Here is a 19,702-nt window from a genome sequence, read left to right as displayed (position 1 = left end):
AAGACTTGGCAGAATTTATAAAGATGAGATAGTTCATTGGTTGTCTCATGCAATTATTTGGTGTCACAGACCTGTGGATCCTCCCCTTAGGCTGAGGGGAGGTCCTTTGCCCACTTCCTGGATACCAATAGGATAAAGATTAGACAGTCATATGCATTACAAGAGCAGGCAGTGCTATAAAATAAATACTAAAAAGCACTTGGGAAGGGACACAAACCCTCAAATTTGGGGGCATAACCCAGTCTTTAACCACTGAAAGATTAGGAAGAAAGCTTTCCCTGAGGCCAGGATATTTGATAACTGATATTTGATAGGCATTTCTGCCTCTTAAATAGTCAGTGCTAGCCACTATTAATACCAGGATACTGAACTTAATGGACCCATGGTCTGGCTGAGCATTCTCTCTCTCTCTCTCTCTCAGAAACAAAAGCTCAGACTGTTAGGAACATCTTTGTTGCTTCATTCACTGAGCTTTAAATCTCTGTTTCTGAAACTGCTTGGGTGATGTTCCCTAAACATTCAGCCAGGGTAAGACAAAGTGGAAGGGTTGGGGTTTCAAAAATCAGATTTTTAAAACTTCAGCTAGGGTTCTGAGGCAGGGCTTATTAGAGGTGAGCAGCTTATTTTGTACCCCCACCGTGCCTAGGGGCTAGAATTAGGGGTGCTGTGGATGTAGCAGCAGCACCCCCAGTTTGAAATGGTTGCCATCATATACAGGGTTTATAGTTTTGTCAATGGCTTTTAGCACCTCCACTACAAAACACTGTTCCAGCACTCCTGATAGCAACGGGGTCTGCAAATGACTTCACAGCGGATGGGTCATTAGCAGTGAGTCAGGGGCCCCCAATCAAGGCTGTGACCCCAGCCCCAGAGGCGGGCGGCGAGAACACAAGCTCGGCAGGGCCCCGGGTTCTCCTGGGCACTGCCCGGGGCCTGTGCGCGGCGTCCCCGGTACCCCGTGTCCCGCCCGCAGGGAGCTGTGGGGTCAGGGCAAAGCAGGGGCCCGACGCCGGCCAGGGCAGGGGGAGACGGTATCTCCAGCGAGGGGGGTGACTCTGCGGCCCCAGCCTCAGTTGCGTAACCTGCACCCGGGTGCATCGGGCGGGGGAGGGGGGCGGCCGCTCCGGGTCTGGCGCAGCCCGACGCACCTGCTCACCTGTCTCCTGCTGGGGGGAGGGGGGCGCGCAGCCCGGCCACGCCCCCCCACGGGCTCAGCGCAGGCGCCCTGGCGGCTACCGTAGGCAGGGGGCGGCAACATGGCGGAGTGAGCGGCGGCGGCGGCGGCGGCTCGGGCTCCACAACAACAGCGGCGGCGGCGCTGCCAGCGGCTCTCAGAGCGGTGCCCAGCCCGCTTCCCAGCACCGCCTCCGGGCCAGGCGAGGCGGCTGCTCCGCCGGCCCCGCTGCGGGGAGGCGGCCGGGCTCCGGCTAACGGGGCAGCGGCGCCCATAATAATCCCTCATTATAGCGGAGCGGCTGCCGGGACAGTCCCTGCGCCTCGGACCGGCTCCCTGCGGCCCCGCCGGACGCTGCTGCGGTGGATGCTGGGCTGGGCTCGGCCGGGGGCAGGTGCCGGAGGGCGCGGGGGGTAGATGGCGAGTGAAAAGCCGGTGTCAGGGCCGGACCCGCAGCCCGCGGGGCTTATCCCTGTCGGGGCCGGAGGAGGCGGCGGTGGCGGGAGCAGCGCCGCGGTGATGGGGGAGCTGAGGGCGTCGGGCTCCGGGGCCGTGGTGCTCCCCGCGGGGATGATTAACCCGTCGGTGCCAATCCGCAACATCCGCATGAAATTCGCCGTCCTCATCGGACTCATCCAGGTCGGGGAGGTTAGCAACCGGGACATCGTGGAGACTGTGCTCAACCTGGTAAGGGGCCGGCACCCCTCCCCATCGGCACCCCTGCGGGCAGGGCTGGGGCAGCCCGCGCCCCCGCCGACCCCCGAGGGACCCAGGCACCAACTACGCATCCTCCCCAGCTGGCGACTTCCCTTCCACACGCACCCCACCCATTCTCCCCCCCCGCAAGCCAATTCCCATCACTGCTACCCTCCCATCCTAAAACCATGCGTATCCTTTGATTGCCCCCTTTCCGCGCCCCGATCCCCTGCAGGCACCTATTGCTCCCTCTCCGCCCCTAGGAGAGACCCTGGCATACTCCACCCTTCCCTACAATGCCGGTTTGTGAGACACACACTCATCTATATGCAACCCACTCACTCTACCGTGTACCTAACGGCACCTTCCTCACCTTGTGCGAGAGACCCCTCTGCTCAGCCTAAACTCCGCACAGGACCTCAGCTAGTGAAACAAACACGTACTGTTCAGAGTCTTATCTTCCTTCTCCTTCCCCTGGCCTGTCTTCTGTTGTGGAAGTGGAGTAGGTGCAATTTGTTTGTTCATTGTATATTAGAACCAATAATTGACAACTTCATGTGCTTGCAAACTGCCAGATAGCCTGACCACTTATTCCTCTGAAGAAAAGGGGCATTCGATGTTGTATCTGTTTTTAATTGTATAAGATTGAAAAGTAGCCCGAGCTGGTATCTTTTCTTGGAGATGCAAATATGTGAAAGATTTAACCCTGTTAGCTCCGAGCTAATCGGGTTTGATATGTTGAGGAGGAGAGATTTTGCGTCGTTTTAATAAGTGTTTATTGCTACAATCTGTTGTAAGGGATTCGTTTGTTCACGTCTTAATCCCCTGTTCTAGTGTACCAAACTGCATTCTTGCCTCCAGGATTAAGGGTGTCAAAATGGTCTGTATGTTGAAAATCATTATTACATGTGGGTAAAACACACACAACAGGAAAAGGATGTTACAATGTATCTCCTTGGTCCTTCACTCACTTCATGGTATGAAAGAGTTACTGCTAGATTGTATGACTTAATGTTTTTGCGCTACCTACACCAAAGCCTGGGAAACCTACAGAAGTCTAAGGGGAGGGAAAAATGGATCTAAAAATGAATCACTTTCAATTATGTGTATTTTGGTGCTGCTCCTGAATGCAAGCTTCACTGCAGCAAAGCTTTTGAAAGCAGTTCAGTCAACAAAATATATCCTCTATTTTACTTATGAAGTAGGATAGAAAGCCACTGTTTAAGACTGAAAGGCACTTAATTTAAACGGCCATTCTAACAAACAAGTTTAAAATGTTAAACTTGTGTTCATTTTGTAACAAAAACATGCACAGAGATAAAATTGTATCTGGCACTTTAAAACCATGTATTGTTCCGATGTTTGACAATTATTTGCATTTGCCCTAACCCAGGCTGAACAGAAGAGCTGCTCCATTCAGAGGGAGATGTGGGTTGGTTAGATCATTTTAATCTTTATGGTTTATATGGATGTACAAGAGTTAGCTCTTGTTTTGTGAATATGGCAAGTCAAAGAGACAACTGATAGGAGTTTCCTCTGTTCTCTCAAGCTATTTTGTCTTTACAAGTAACCTTTCAGATAAACTATTGTGGTATAAGTTGACAGAACTTGGTAGTCATCACTTTACTGGATATTATCCATTCACTTCATGTTATTTCCCTATTCCCAGTGCTACTGTGAAGTGATTTCTTTTTGTAGCTTCAGATGGATCACAACATAACTGTGGAGTGCTTAATCTTCTTCCTGTGCTTAACCTCATTTGTTGGTATTGCTAATCAAAAGGGAAGAAGCTTAAATCTGACAGCCTAATTGCTGATACAAAAACTACCATTAATTTTTGGTTTTGGTTTTTGTTTGGTGCTATTTCTCAAACTCATAAAATGTTTGTTTAAAATATTTGGTTACAGGATCTGCCCACTGTTTGTTTAGTTATTGTTGAAATGCATGCACTTAAATCTAGACCTATGAATAAAGGTTGTAGTAGTGCTTTCAGCATCAGGGGACACATGTGAACATAAAACCACTTGGGAAGCTACTGCAGTAGCTTTGCATTCTGGATAAGTCATTGCTTAACAGATGGACTCAGGCATACAATAGAACAGAAAGATTACATGTCCACGTCAAAGAAAGATGATACTCTAACACTCTCCAGTGCACTGCATGACTAGTATGCATTTATGCTTATATTTTTAAAGTTAATTTGCTCACAAGTAAAACAAACAGAATGAGCCTGGAAGCTAGAAAACAAAATTATGATCCCGTAAACTACCAACATTCCCCTGCTGCTGCATTATTGGTTTTTAGCTCCAAGTATTTAAAATGAAATGCATTTCTTTATTTTAGAGTGGTTTGTGGGTTTTTTTTTTTTTTTGAGGAAAAGCTTGAGGTTGAGGAAAACAATTTATAGTCGCTATATCATACTATTTTTATGAATGAGTGTCCTTTAGTTGTGTATGCCAATGTGAATGGACATTGTTTAAAGGGCTGTCTTCAATGACGTCTTGGATTAGATGATATAGTGTGCCAGTCTGTGACATTAATCTTGCCTTTAACTATCCCAGAGCATGTACATAAACCATTTGGAGATGTCTAGCTTTGTTTTGTTTAAGGGAGTCTACAGTCAGTTGGGCTTCTCTTATTACATTATAGGTGGTTGTCACAATAATTTATGATTCTTGAAAAAATGACATCTGCGATTCAGTATGTATGATTAAAATATTCTCTGTATCCAAACATAACATAGAATTAAGAAATTGCGGTTCCTGAATTGATGCCGAGCCAGCAAATTCTGCAAAGTGGTGTTGCTGTTCACAATTGTTTAAAATAAACTGCTACCTACATGTAATCAATTTATTAAATACCTTTTCTTAAATTAACTCTGAAAAATCTGTTTGAGTATTTTAAAATCATGCTGCATTTCATGCATTTTAACATTTCCTATCAAGTGATCCAGTCTGAAGTAGTTCAAAGTGTACCATTTAAAAATCGACTTTTGACACTGTAGTGACATAGTACCATTGTATCTCATAGTACGGAAGATACTGTGACCACTGCAGGTACTTCTGGAGTGGGAATATTGGGTGTGTAATGGTGCCCTCTGTAGCAACAAAACAGCACACTCAGGCTAAATTCTGCCCTCATTTTTACTCTTGCAATCCCACATATGTCATGTTAGAATTTGGCCCTTCATTATATTTATTGATATCCCAGCACTGGTTTGAATGTTCCAGAATTAAAAAACTGGTACATTAAAACATTTCTGTTCCTTAGTCAAAGATTTACTATGGGGATGTTTTCCTTTGAAGTTTTGTCGTGTGGAGTCAAACTGTCCAGGACCTTTATTTACTTCCATGTGTGCTGATATAGGTTAGTTCTGAACTATCAATTGTGGGGTTTAGCATCAAATTTACTCCTTTTTCCCTACTTATGAAAGGTCATCTTGAACTGACAGAGTAGCTAGTTAGTGGTCATTATAGAATATGCTATGTTGACTGTCAAAGCATCTATTAGGTCACTAACCAGAGTGCCTATGTTGCTGTCAGTGCTCAAAGTAAGTTTTAAGGTTTGAAGCCAGGTAGAAAGAAGACGGCTGAAGCCTGGCATAACTTCTAGACATATATAGTATTGTTTTAAAGGGCTAAGAAAGATGGACTTGGAGACAAATTTTATAATATCGAATTGGACGCAGTTCATAGGTCTCTTAGGAACAGGATTATTGATACCGTTCATGGTGGTGCATGGATCTTCTGTAACTAAAGTTTTGCTCTTCTGTGTCATAAGGTTTGAGAAAAGAATTGGACAGGACCAATTTGTTGAATGAGTCTGGGGAATCTACTGACTATTTCTCCTCTTAAATTTAGTGGCAATAAAAGTGGTATGGAGGCTATCAAAGCTTTGAGGTTCATGTGGAGGAAGAACTACTTCCTTAGCCTTGAAGGATTTCTCCCCCACACGAGAACTGTTCAGATTGTATTCTGGAACTAGAATTAGTGTTTAAACTACATCAGTGTAGTTACATTGCTGCAGCCTGTTAATGTAGATACATGGCATTGTGTAAAATGGGAGTTGCCAGTTACCGATGCATCTTAGGCTGGTGCAGTGTAGCACATCTGCTCTGTGGATTTGTGGGGTGCGAAATAGAGCCTAAGGTATCTTAAAGTTGTTGTTTTCAGGGTGTGCGTCTTCCAGATTTTAGAAGTAATTGTTTCATTAATTTACATTTTATTTGCACTGGGAAGGGTTTCTTAACTGTAAAGGCTAGGATGCATTTTTTTAAATGAAAGCTTAGTTTGCAGTAGCAGACAAGGTAAGATCCCTGAGGAAGTTTCCTCTCCCCTTTTGAGTGGATTCGTCAAGCCTTATGCTATATTATGGCTCTCCTAGTGCTAGTTCAATGTAGGTAATGAACTTTTTATCCCCCTTGGCACTGACAGTTTCTCTTGCTACAGTGTATTTGGAAACAAACTTTCTTTATAGATCTAAGAGAACCAAAAAAAAAAAGATATAAAATCATGATTATAGCACTATATTAGTGATAGTATACTTAATGGCTAAACTCAGGTGTTTTGCAATTTCTAACTTTCTTTTTGTATTGAAAGTTCTGATGGATGGTCCCATAACCAAATCTGTTTGTTTAATCTGTCAGTTTGTTTTCCAAGCATTAGAAATATATTGTAAAATATTTTCCAGAAAGTTTATAGTGCTCTATCAAATGTTGTGTTTACATATCTATGTAAAAAACCTTGGTATGAGTGCAGTCACTTGTAACAATTATTTTCAACTTTAAGAGCACATTCCACAAGTAGTATGCTTGCTTTCATTTAAAAAAGAAAAAAAAAGCACAGAGTGGCATTCAAAATAGATGATTTCATGTGTCTGTCTGGAAGCGCGCACAGTTCTTTTTAAAGCATAACTGCATTTGTTTAAATTAAACCTTCAAATTAATGTTTGTGTCTGAATTAATAGCCATTCTACGCCAATGTTGGATTTCTAATGAGTTTTCATTTGAACACATGGAATATTTAATACAATATTCACATTAATGTAAAACTTTTGTGTTGAATCAAAACATAAGTCAAGAAATTCACAGGTTACAGTTTTTCCAAAGCAATCTTTACTCAGCCTCATTGAAAGATGTAAAAATTCAAAAACTTTACTGTTAAGGTTACTCAGTACAGTTTGAAGAGCAGCTATACCATCCTTTGAAAGAACAAACAAACATGAAAATAAAAAGCTGAAGTTACAAACATTTTTACATCAACATCCAATTTGTATATCGTTAAACAGAAAGGGGGAAAGGTGAATAACTCCTTCATATACATGAGGGTGTATATCAAAATATGGATTATAAAGGAAATGTCAGTCTGAACTATGGAGCTGGAACCAGAATCTGCATCATATAAAACTTATGATTTTCTTTCAATTTCTCCTTGTGTATATAGCTCTTTACATAATTATCTGGAGTATATATCCATGGTGTATGTGGTATGGTGGTAGGACCATCGGGGAAAGTGGAGCTGGAACCAAGGCACAGAAGCTCTTCTGAAGTCCGAACCTAAAGCTCATTTAAGTTGCTTAGGGCATGGTCTGCCTAATGGTGGCTCCCCAAAAAGTACTCCGTCTGTTGTGAGGTGGAGCTAGGGTTGCCACCCATCCAGGTTTTACCCAGACAGTCTGTTTTTTGGCTTCTGTGTCCAGGTGTCATTTAGGGTTGCCAGGTGCCTGGTTTTCAATCAGAAAGTCATAAAATGCTGCTCAGCCAGGGCTGCTTCCTACCTGCATGCAGGCTCCTTGTCAGGCTGCAGCAGCTCCTGTCCCAGCCCTGGAGCAGAAGGAGCACTGTTTGGGTGGGTGGGGGAGGTGGAGATGATCCAGTGAGGGAGAGGAGTGAGTGACAGAAGGCAGGGTCTTGGGGGGAAGAGGTGGATCGGGGTGGGGTCTTGGCGTCCAGTTACAGCAAATTGAAAGGTAGCAACTTTAGATAGAGCAGAGAACATAAATGTAATTTGAAGGGTTGTGGAGGAGAACTGGAATGTCTGAAGAGGCATAATGGAAGATCCAGAGGCAACAAGGGCCTGCTAGGTCTGTAGTGACTTTAAAATGTTGGATATTGCACCTATATAACGTTTGTCACAAAGGGTATGTCTACACTATGGGATTATTCCGATTTTACATAAACTGGTTTTGTAAAACAGATTTGTATAAAGTCGAGTGCACACAGCCACACTAAGCACATTAATTCGACAGTGTGCGTCTATGTACCGAGGCTAGCATTGATTTCCGGAGCGTTGCACTGTGGGTAGCTAGCCATAGCTATCTCATAGTTCCTGCAGTCTCCCCCGTCCATTGGAATTCTGGGTTGAGATCCCAATGCAAAAACAGTGTCGTGGGTGATTCTGGGTAAATGTCATCATTCAATCCTTATTCCATGAAAGCAACGGCAGACAATCATTTTGCACTCTTTTTCCCTGGATTGCCCTGGCAGACGCCATAGCATGGCAACCATGGAGCCCATTTTGACTTGTCACTGTCACTGTATATGTACTGGATGCTGCTGACAGACGCGGTACTGCAGTGCTACACAGTAGCATTCATTTGCCTTTGCAAGGTAGCAGAGACGGTTACCATCCCTATTGCACCGTCTGCCATTGTAAATTGGCGATGACGGTTATCAGTCGTCTTGTACCATCTGTTGCTGTCATGGGTGCTCCTGGCTGGCCTCACTGAGGTCGGCCAGGGGCACATGGACAAAAATGGGAATGACTCCCCGGGTCGTTCCCTTCTTTATATTTTGTCTAAAAATAGTCAGTCCTGCCTAGAATGTGGGGCAAGTGTACTAGAGAACCAGAGAGCACAGCCACTCCGTGTCAGAGCCCCAGAGATCCCACAGAAATGATGAGCTAAATGCCATTCTAGGGGGTGCCCCTGCAACAACCCCACCCATTGCTTCCTTCCTCCCCCAACCCTCCTGGGCTACCGTGGCAGTGTCCCCCCATTTGTGTGATGAAATAATAAAGAATGCAGGAATAAGAAATACTGACTTCTTAGTGAGATAAAATGAGGGGGAGGAAGCCTCCAGCTGCTATGATAATCCAGGTAGTACAGAATCTTTTTTTTTAGACATGAAAGGGGGGGTAGGGCGGGCAGGCTGATAGAGCTCAGCCTCCAGTTGCTATGATGAGGATGGTTACCAGCTGTTCTGTACCATCTGCCGGGAATGACCGGGAGTCATTCCCATTTTTACCCAGGCACCCCCTGCCGATCTCACCGAGGCCAGCCAGGAGCACTCACGGGCTGATGACGATGGATAGCAGTCATATTGTACCGTCCCCCACTGGGAAGGGGATTCTGGTGTTCAGCACTGCAGCACCCCGTCTACCAGCAGCATGCAGTAGACATAAGGTGACATTGAAAATAGGCAAACGTTTTTTCCCCTTTTCTTTTGGGGGGGGGGGAAGGGTGTAAATTGTTGACATATACCTTGAAACACCCAGGAAAATGTTTTTGACCCTTCAGGCATTGGGAGCTCAGCCAAGAATGCAAATGCTTTTCGGAGACTGCGGGGACTGTGGGATAGCTGGAGTCCTCAGTACCCCCTCCCTTCCTCCCTCCATGAGTGTCCATTTGATTCTTTGGCTTTCCGTTACGCTTGTCACACAGCACTGTGCTGTGGACTCTGTATCATAGCCTGGAGATTTTTTCAAATGCTTTGGCATTTTGTCTTCTGTAATGTAGCTCTGATAGAACAGATTTGACTCCCCATACAGTAATCAGATCCAGTATCTCCTGTACGGTCCATGCTAGAGCTCTTTTTGGATTTGGGACTGCATTGCCACCTGTGCTGATCAGAGCTCCACACTGGGCAAACAGGAAATGAAATTCAAAATTTGGCAGGGCTTTTCCTGTTTACCTGGCCAGTGCATCCGAGTTCAGATCGCTTTCCAGAGCGGTCACAATGGTGCACTGTGGGATACTGCCTAGAGGCCAATACAGTCGATTTGTGGCCACACTAACCCTAATCCGACATGGCAATACTGATTTCAGTGCTACTTCCCTTGTCGGGGGGGGGGAGTACAGAGATTGGTTTAAAGAGTGCTTTATATCGATATAAAGGGCTTTGTGTGGATGAGTGCAGGGTTAACGCTGCTAAATTCGGTTTAAACGTGTAATGTAGACCAGGCCAAAGACTCACTATTCAATAACCACGCTTATGTATTCTTTAGCTGATGTGTTTTGTGTATCTATACTGTCTACAATAATTTGTATGAACTATCAAGGGGGAAAAAAGCTTACTTTTAAGTCAATATATGAAGAAAGAACCTGTAGTCTTTAGGTCACTCCAGTAGATACTTAGTCTTTTTGTTCTGTGTTTGGACAGAGCCAAGCAAAAAGGGGTTCTGATCTGCAACTAGGTCTTGTATGCACTACGATGTTACAAATCACTAATATAATATGATTATACAGTTTTATTGGCTTGCAAGCTATAGTATTGCAGTATACGGTAATCTCAGGGTGGACTGATTTAAATCACCAATTGTAATCATGATTTAAATCAGCAGGCAGGGAAACTTGATTCAAACTATTTTAATCTTGTTTTGGATTTGTACTTTCAATTATTTGTCTAAAAAAGGGTTGATTCTCACTGGTTGGTAACCATTAAAACATTTGATTTTCAACTAAATATAGCCTTTACACTGTTTGGTGCTTCTTTTACTAACTGGGTGTATGCTCCATCTACACCAGGGGTCGGCAATCTTTCAGAAGTGGTGTGCCAAGTGTTCATTTATTCACTCTAATTTAAGGTTTCGCGTGCCAATAATAGATTTTAATGTTTTTAGAAGGTCTCTTTTTGTCAGTCTATAGTATATAACCAAATTATTGTTGTATGTAAAGTAAATAAGGTTTTTAAAATGTTTAAGAAGCTTCATTTAAAATTAAATTAAAATGCAGAGCCCCCCAGACCAGTGGCCAGGACCCGGGCAGTGTGAGTGCCACTGAAAATCAGCTTGCATGCCGAAGGCAGCACGCGTGCCATAGGTTGCCTACCCCTGATCTCTACACATTTAAGGTATTGCATAGCTTGACTTATGTTTATTCAGCTACTTAATTTTTCAATTTTTTGTCAGAATATGTTGAGTGATACATTTCATATTCACTGGATTGATTTTTTTAAATTCTATTTGTGTGAGGCTCTGTTTGGATGAAGATTAAAATGCAGAAAAACACTTTAGATTTTTTTATAGTTAAATAAAACTACCTTAAATGTGCTAGATACATTAACAATTATCAAATGCGGTTAATAAAACAGATTTATTTAAGCAAAATATTATCTTTAGTTGGTGAAATAAACTGATGTTCTGGTCATCATGCCCTTCAAAATTTTAAAATGAGTAGATCTCAGCATTACATTCAATTTCTATTCATAGCTTGGAAGAGGAAAACAAGCTTCCCAGTTGGTGGTTTAATCTTGACACAACTAGATATTGACGTGAATAGTCGCATAACCTGAAATGAGGTTTGCTATGACTATTGACCAGGTGACTAACACTTTTCTAGTGTCTCTTTTGTTTACCTCCCTTTTCACAGAATCTGCAGCATTTTGAAAAGGTAAAATTGATGGGTGGTTTTTTGTTTAGTTTCCTTGATGAACATAAACATACTGACAGTGTCTTGGTCACTTTAGTCAATGTCCACCTGCGACCTTACACTAGTACTTAAAATAGAGCTCTAGTGATGTTCAGCAACTATGTAGTCAATTTTTTGTCATGGCCCAGACTCTAGGTAAAATAATAATTATGATAAAAAGATTTTGGAGTCCTTTCAAAAGTGTCTGGTGATCTGGATTTGGCCTGCAGTCTGCATGTTGACTATTCGTGCTGTAGAATGTGTTGACATTGAGATTTGCAGCTGCTTCCTTTTCTTGGATCATACTCGGACCCATTAATCAGGAGATGGGCAAGAAACATGTGGCATGATTAAATTACCCTTGTACTGGTACTTGCTAGACGCTTTCATCTTCCTTCTGTTTGTTTAATGCTACTTTCCTTGAGAATGCTTCTAAAGTAAAATTTGCATCTGCATGTGGATTTTAGAGACCTCTGAAATACTGGCTCTAAAATCAGAAGCTTTGCTCTCAAGATTAAACTTCCAGAAGGAGCCCCTGCAGGATGCTGGCAGAGAGCAGTTAATGTGTACAACATACATGCTCAGAAAGAAACAAAAGGCAGGATTCAAACTCCCAGTGTATGGATGCTGTTCAGGTTCGATGTTCACATCATATCATATCCTTGAAACTCTCATTGACATCAAGATGCCTGCATACACTCAAGCTTGCAACAGTGCTCCAGTGCTGTTGTATATGTGCAAATGACTTTAACTTATCAACTTGGCTCAAGCTACATTGCAGATTCAGCTTTTACCCCAAGTAACTTGTTAAACATAGTTTCCCTAAAGTGGCAATGGATGCCAGACTCTAGCTAAGAAGTTGTGAATATGTAGTATCAGATTGGGGAGATTCATAGGCATAGTATGAACTCCAGGTGTGAACAGAAAAATGTTATATGAGGGGTATAAAATATTGATATGAGGTGATTTTTCTTGGTTACTGAATCTTGGGATCCTCTTGACCTCATATTTAGACCACTTACCCTGCTCTGATTCCCATGAGGGACAACAGTTTCCAGGGTAATCTGAGCAGGCATATGGATTTTGGAGCACTTGGCCAAACCATTGTTTAAACAAGAAACTAATCTCATTCTTCACTGTAGTGATGCTGCTGGCCCAGTATAATAGTGATTTCAGGTTTTCAGCTTCTGTGTTTAATTTTCTGTTAGTGTACTTTTTGTCTACTTTAGATCCTTGTAACTTCCTAGAAACATGGTATGTATAGGCTTATTTGAACTGATTTGTATATATTCAGGAAATCAGTTTTTGGAAAAAATAAAAAAACCTTTTTGTGAATTTTCTTTAAAAAAAAGTTTCCTTTGTATACAAACTTCTAATTGTTACCGCGCATGCACAGTGTTATTTAACATTCTGCTATGTGTGACCAAGAAGTGAATAATAGAGGATGAACAGGAAGTGATGCAGACTATTATTTATAGAGGACAGTGTGATTAAGACATGAGTTTGATTGAAACTCCATTTAAAGAAACTTGAAGTTTTCTGGAAGCTTGCTTGTGCTTTCAAAACAAAATGCTGTGTCTTGAAAAATTACAGCTAGTATTTTTTGTTTTTAGTTTGAAAATTGAAATCCTAGCTAAATAGTATGTACATATCTTAGTGAGATGCGTTCTTTTTAGCACTGTAATAAAAAGATGCTGAGGCATTGTTGAAAATTGCTGCTTACAGTTACATTACTGAGGAATTTAGCATTTTGCAACAACTGTTAACTCCACTCATTACTATGGATTGTAAACTGTTTTCAGCCTTTTGCATTGTAGCACTTTTTTTTTTAATGCTAGGGGCCTGATTCTTCTCTCACCTACACTACTGTAAATCATGAGTAAATAATTTTAAGCAATGAGTCGCACTGGTTTAATGAAGACAAAAGCAGATCCAGACTTTTCATTCCCATATGTAATTTGTTGTATTTTTTCCTTGGATATTTATTTCACTAATATTTGAAAACTATTTAAATCTATAAAGTAAAAAATGCATGGAAAAACTATTGTTCCTCATCTGTGGGGACAGTGTCAAGAAGGGAAGAAATGCATTGTCTGCTTGGTTGTGACCTAGCTGTTTTCTGAGATGATGGATTTGCTTAGAGAGTTGAAACTGTCCTTCATGCTAAATATATAGAGAAACTTTTTGTGCTGTCTGTGGGTTAATACCTCACTTTGAAAAGGCAGAGACATAAGTTATTTTTAAACAAGTGGTTAAGCCCCTGCTCAAAAAAACATACAGCAAATTATTACTCATTTTAGTGACCACCTTCAAAGCTGCGGTGGGAGCAAAACCAGTTGTATTTGAATTCCACATTCTCTCAATTCCTAATAGTCATGGGTTCAGCTTGATGTATGCAGTGGAGGGTAGAATTGTATAAATGGGGGTTGATCTCTTCCTGGTGATGAACAAGGGTAGGGAGTCCATGGTGACCGTACTAGGTGTTTTGGTGGTGGTTGACCGAATGAAGTCCAGGTGACTCATTTAAAGGATCATGCTGGGCTGAATAGAATCTCACTCTTTAATAGTTTCACTTTTTCCTCAGAGGTCATACAGAATAGGGCTGGGCAGGTGCTTTTCCTCCATAGCCCTTGCACATGCAGGTTTTGTACATGGACCGGTCTGGTAATTCCTGCTTTTGAATATGAATATGAGGCTATTTAGACTTCTAGAGGGGGAGTGTCACCAGTAAACTGCTGGCCCTGAGCTTTTCATATTTGGTCACTCCCAGATTATACAGTTTTACTCATCCAGTGTCTGAGATTGGGATGAATGTATGTGAGTTGTAAAGGTCAATTTAGCCAAGACACAAGTTATGTTTGTTGTTAGGGGAGGCATTTGGGTGAATGGATGAAAGCTTGTGACTTTTTTATTAAAAAGTCCTATCCTATTAAAAATAATTGCCCAGCTTTTACCCTGATGGCTTAGAGCTTTGAGATCTTGTTTTATCATTATATCTAGATTCTGAGGAATTCATGTTGGACCGCATTCCTCTTAATAATGTCTAGCTGCTCAGAAAGCTATTCTTCTATAGTGCACACTTTGCAGTGGTGTAATACATGCCTTATTCTAGCCTGTAGATGAATATTATAATGCACTGTACATTATAGAACTAATTAAAATATCATTTGTCAACCTATCATACAGTAACACTATTTCCTATTTTCTGTGCAGGTAAAAACTGTAAATATCTGACACCATGGTGTGGTAACAAGGCAAATTATACTTAGGGTTATTAGTATAGTAGGCAAATACAAGTTTTTGGCAGTACTTTGTTTTAGTGTCCATGCTGTGTATTTTATGGAGTCCAAATTTCAAGACTTTAGTTTCAAAAGAAATTGCGTCATGACAACTTGTCACTGTTAAGTTCTCATGTTTCAAAGTGCTCATTAATGCCTTTGTCCTGATTCACAAGCAAGGGGACAGTGAAACCATTTTCATTAAATTTCAATTACTTTTAATGAAAATTTCAAGATACTTTGTTATGTAATTAGCTAGGAGTTACATGCCTTATGTCCATAGCAGTATATTTTGCTAGTATGTCCCCTTTATCCCCCGAATCAAGACACAAGGCATATTCTAGTACTCTGAGCATGCTCACTTAGATTCTTACATTCACTCATGATGATTAATTTTCAAATTTGGGCAGTTATTAGTAAAAGCAGCTGCAAATGCTGCACAAGTGCAGCGTGAGGAAGTGGATGCAGTGCTTGAGTCGCTAGTTACAGTTGTAACACAGGACAGTATCTCTCATCTGAAATGCTACAGAGTTGTTTTTGGTTTACCAAGCCCATGGAGGCCAGAAACTTTCATGCAGATAACTGATCAAGCACATATCACATCACTTTGAGGAACTTCTTGTGCTGTTGTCTCCAGGTACTGCAGATATAATTGTGTTCAGAAGTAAGGCATAAAATATGCTCAAGTTAGTCACTGATGATGATTTTGACATTATAATAGAGATGGAAAACAGTTTGTCCAGTAGGTCAGAACTGTTGTACCAGATAAAATATGGGGGAGGGGTAGCTCAGTGGTTTGAGCATTGATCTGCTAAACCCAAGGTTGGGAGTTCAGTCCTCAAGGGGGCCAGTTAAGGATCTGGGGTGTTCTTTTTTTTTTTTTTTTAAATAAAAACACACAGAAAGATACCGTTTCAAATTCTGAGTGATCCTGAATTCTTAAAACTACAATACCCACCTGCTGAAGTGAAAAAATAGATTGACAGAGCCAGAAAAGTACCCAGAAGCCACCTACTTCAGGACAGGCCCAACAAAGAAAGTAACAGAACGCCACTAGCCATCATCTACAGCCCTCAACTAAAACCTCTCCAGCGTATCAAAGATCTACAACCTATCCTGAAGGACAATCCATCACTCTCACAGGTCTTGGGAGACAGGCCAGTCCTCGCTTACAGACCAGCCTCTCAACCTGAAGCAAATACTCACCAGCAACCGCACACCATACAACATAAACACTAAAACAGAAACCTATCCTTGCAACAAAGCCCGATGCCAGCTCTGTCCACATATCTATTGAAATGACACCATCATAGGACCTAATCACATCAGCCATGCCTTCAGAGGCTCGTTCACCTGCACATCTGCCAAGGTGAAATATGCCATCATGTGCCAGCAATGCCCCTCTGCCATGTACATTGGCCAAACCGGACAGTCTCTACACAAAAGAATAAATCGAAGCAAATCTGACATCAGGAATCATAACATTCAAAAACCAGTGGGAGAACACTTCAGCCTCTTTAACCACTCAGTGACAGACTTGAAGGTGGCAATTTTGCAACAAAAACACTTCAAAAACAGACTCCAAAGAGAGACTGCTGAACTTGAATAAATATGCAAATTAGATACAATTAAGTTAGGTTTAAACAGAGACTGGGAATGATTGGGTCATTACACTAATTGATTCTATTTCCCTGTGTTAAGTTCTCCTCACACCTTCTATGGGTCATCTCAATTATCACTTCAAAGGGTTTTTTTTGTCCTGCTGCTGATAGCTCATCTCGATTGGACTCTTCTAGTTGGTATGCATACTTCCACTTTTTCATGTTCTTTGTATGTATAAATATCTCCTGTCTGTGTGTTCCATTCCATGCATCCGAAGAAGTGAGCTGTAGCCCATGAAAGCTCATGCTGAAATAAATGCGTTAGTCTCTAAGGTGCCACAAGTACTCCTGTTCTTTTTGTGAATTAGCATTGTTTGCTAAGTTATCCTCTGAATTAGATAAAACTCTGCTAGCTCTTCTCATTGACAGTATCATTACAAGTGTCCTGATAAGTCCTCCACCTAGCTTATAGATTGGTCTTGGTGTACTGCTGAGACTCAAAAGCTCATGTGTTGGCTCCTGTACTAACATCAGTGTTCACTGATGACATGAACATTCCCAAGGCTATCTAACCTAAAGAAGTAGCTGCAGACAGACTTGTCAACTTGACATACTTCACAAGAAGACACCTGCTAGAAGGATTGCAGTGCTTTAGGTAAGTACATTGGCTAGAAAGTGGTATCATCAAGAACTGTTTGACCAATTTCAGAGACTACATTGAATGCAAACTAGCAGCAGGTGATGTATACCTTGTCTTTGATAGATACAAAGACTTCAGCTCAGAGTGTCTAAAATCTAGCAGAGCTACAAAAGTGAGCAGAATGTATCAGTTTACATGTACACAGCTAGCTCCACAGAATGTTGTCTTGATAGTTACAGAAAATTGTAAATGATTGACATCATTTGTACAGAACTCATTCAAGCGAAGAAGTTACTCTAACACACTCTAAAGCACAAGTAGTTATCACAGGCAGAAAACACCCCAGCTGAAGTAAACCAGGGAGTTGTGGTGATGAACAGAGAATAGATGGGCATCTTGGCTGGGGAACCTAATAACATCCTTGTACAACAAATGGTGATGGTTGCAAAAGATGGTGATGGTTACCTTGAACAGGGTCTAACTCAGAGTTATTTCCTGTGGCTGCCAAGCTCCCCTCACCCACTGACCCGCACCCTCAGTGTGCTGTGTCCCTGCCTACCTCCAGGCACTTCCCACTGCCAAACAGCTGTTTGGCGGCGCGTAGCGCTTTCCAAAAGGGAGGGGGAAGGAGCGGGGAGCTGTGTACTCAGGGAAGCAGGGGTGGGGATTTGGGGAAGGAGTTGGAATGGGGGCAGGGAAAGGGTGGGAAGAGGCCGGACATGGAAGGGGCGGAACAGGAGGGAGGGCTTTTGTACCTTTATATGAAAAGGTGTCAGTGATGTGGCCCCTGGACCAATGTACTAGTCCTCATGTAGCTGTCATAGTGATTTGAGTTTGAGATCTCTGGTCTAACATCTCTGGTAATTATGGAATCCTGCACTCCAAGCGAGAACTATAACAAACTGCTGTGCTTCAGCTGAGCAACACTGGAACATTGTACCATGCACAGTCAGTGTAAGAGACAGTAGCATCCTATCTTGGCTCCCTTAGGAACCACTGTGCCAAAGATTTTGCAAGCTGGATACACTTGCCCTTTACTGGGTGACATCAATGCAATAATGCCTGATGTATTTGAACAGTCAATCAAATTCATGGCTGTAAGCCACAAATCAAATTGTGCCATGATATCAGAAGCATGACAGAAATCATGAGCAGCAAAAATTGGCAGACTTATCAGTCAACACCAAAGCTCAACTTTTTAAGACAGACAGCCGAAGCATTTATAGGAAATATAAAATGAGCATGTCTTGAGGCATGTATATGAGGAAAGGTGCACTGGATCCAGATGCCATCCCTACATGATCCACTGCTGTGTGGATGACTACGTAATTGTTTCGAATCACATCCAAAAACTATACCAAACAATGTTTATCTTACTCCAAGTATTTGGAAGTTAATCAAATTGCAGTGACCTGACAAAAGCAGTGTTAACATTTTGTAGAATACGGTGGCAATGACAAGTAGTGACCTGTATTACTCGCATTAGGACATTTAACTGTACTTCTAGAAAGAACACTAATAATAATTTATAATTCAGAAATGAAATATTTGATTCAAATTACTATAATTATGTTAAATATATTTATAATTTTGCATATTTTTCACAGTGGTCATTATCAAATGACAATTGAGATCTATTCTATATGCCCAAGCTCCGGCCTCATTTACCCCTCTTATTCAAATATGGATAGGTGTTGGCTGATATTGCAAATATTAAATAAATGCATTTCATGTATTAAAACTCTATCTTGACTTTATATATGCCAAATCATACAAATTCTTAGTGAGTATGGGAATGGGGTGTTGAGATGGCATGAAATGTTGATATTTAAAAATGCTCAGCAGTGATACAGGCAGATTCTTAAAATGTATGGTCTTGAGATACAGAATCCTAAAAACACCCCAAAATCTTGTATGGACCCTAAAGCAAGGTTGACCAGAGTGGCTGCCAAACTGTGTGATACTTCTGGAATCTTCTAGTAGTGCAGAATGTACCTGACTGATTCCTTGGAGAGCAGGGTTCAATCGTGGCTTGGGACGCAGCTATCAGCAAAAATTGTTTGACATTTAAAACTGGGAAAGTTGTCTCCTAAAGTTGAGGAGCAGGGTTTTCTTAGCTAAACTTGCTACTCTTCTCTTCTTTTCCCTCCTGCCTCCCTTATCACCATCACCTGTAGTACTTGCTGCTTTAATAATCTGCTAGTCTTGTTTTTGGGCACATGCAAATATTTGTTTATCTTGATTCATTTGCCAATGTTACTATACAATTAGAAGTAGATTTCTCCTATGGGTAGCATTAATCATAATATTTTTAGAAAAACTTTGTAAAGAAGCACATTGAGATTTTCAGAATGACTAGAGGATTTTGCTGTGTGACTTACTGATTTTGGTGCAAGTTGTGTGGCTAGATCGCCTCTGAAAATCTTAACTATACCAAAAGAAAAGGGGAGGAAAACAAGAGTACCAATACTCAAATGAAAATATAAGCATTTTTGGAGGCATTTCCACACAGTGAATATGTTAAAGGCGTGTACTACTGTCTATATTTAAACTATAGGATTCTGGAGTATTAAAGGTGAACTGCAAAGGTTTCGTTAAAAATAGTCAAATATGCATGAATCAGAATATGCCAATCTCGACTCCATTTGTGTGCACACTCCTTCCTGCCTCCAAATACTTCAATATGTAC

General features: G+C 41.7%; 1 protein-coding gene across 10 annotated transcripts in view; it reads left to right on the top strand.

The window, feature by feature from the left end:
• Positions 1-1,391: 1,391 nt before the first annotated feature.
• NBEA (neurobeachin) overlaps positions 1,392-19,702 on the top strand; it is an 881,590-nt gene continuing 863,279 nt past the window's right edge. For 7 of the 10 annotated variants that reach the window (XM_050937106.1, XM_050937099.1, XM_050937102.1 and 4 more), the window contains exon 1: positions 1,392-1,861. In XM_050937106.1, coding sequence (XP_050793063.1) covers positions 1,592-1,861 — 270 coding nt within the window. In that variant the 5' untranslated portion in view covers positions 1,392-1,591. The remainder of the gene's footprint in view (positions 1,862-19,702) is intronic. The other 3 variants (XM_050937105.1, XM_050937104.1, XM_050937100.1) reach the window with 1 other exon arrangement.

This window comes from Gopherus flavomarginatus, chromosome 1, assembly GCF_025201925.1.
Source record: "Gopherus flavomarginatus isolate rGopFla2 chromosome 1, rGopFla2.mat.asm, whole genome shotgun sequence".
Lineage (NCBI taxonomy): Eukaryota > Metazoa > Chordata > Testudines > Testudinidae > Gopherus > Gopherus flavomarginatus.
The sequence above is the reverse complement of the archived record's forward strand: the minus strand, read 5'-3'. Positions and strand labels throughout refer to the sequence as shown.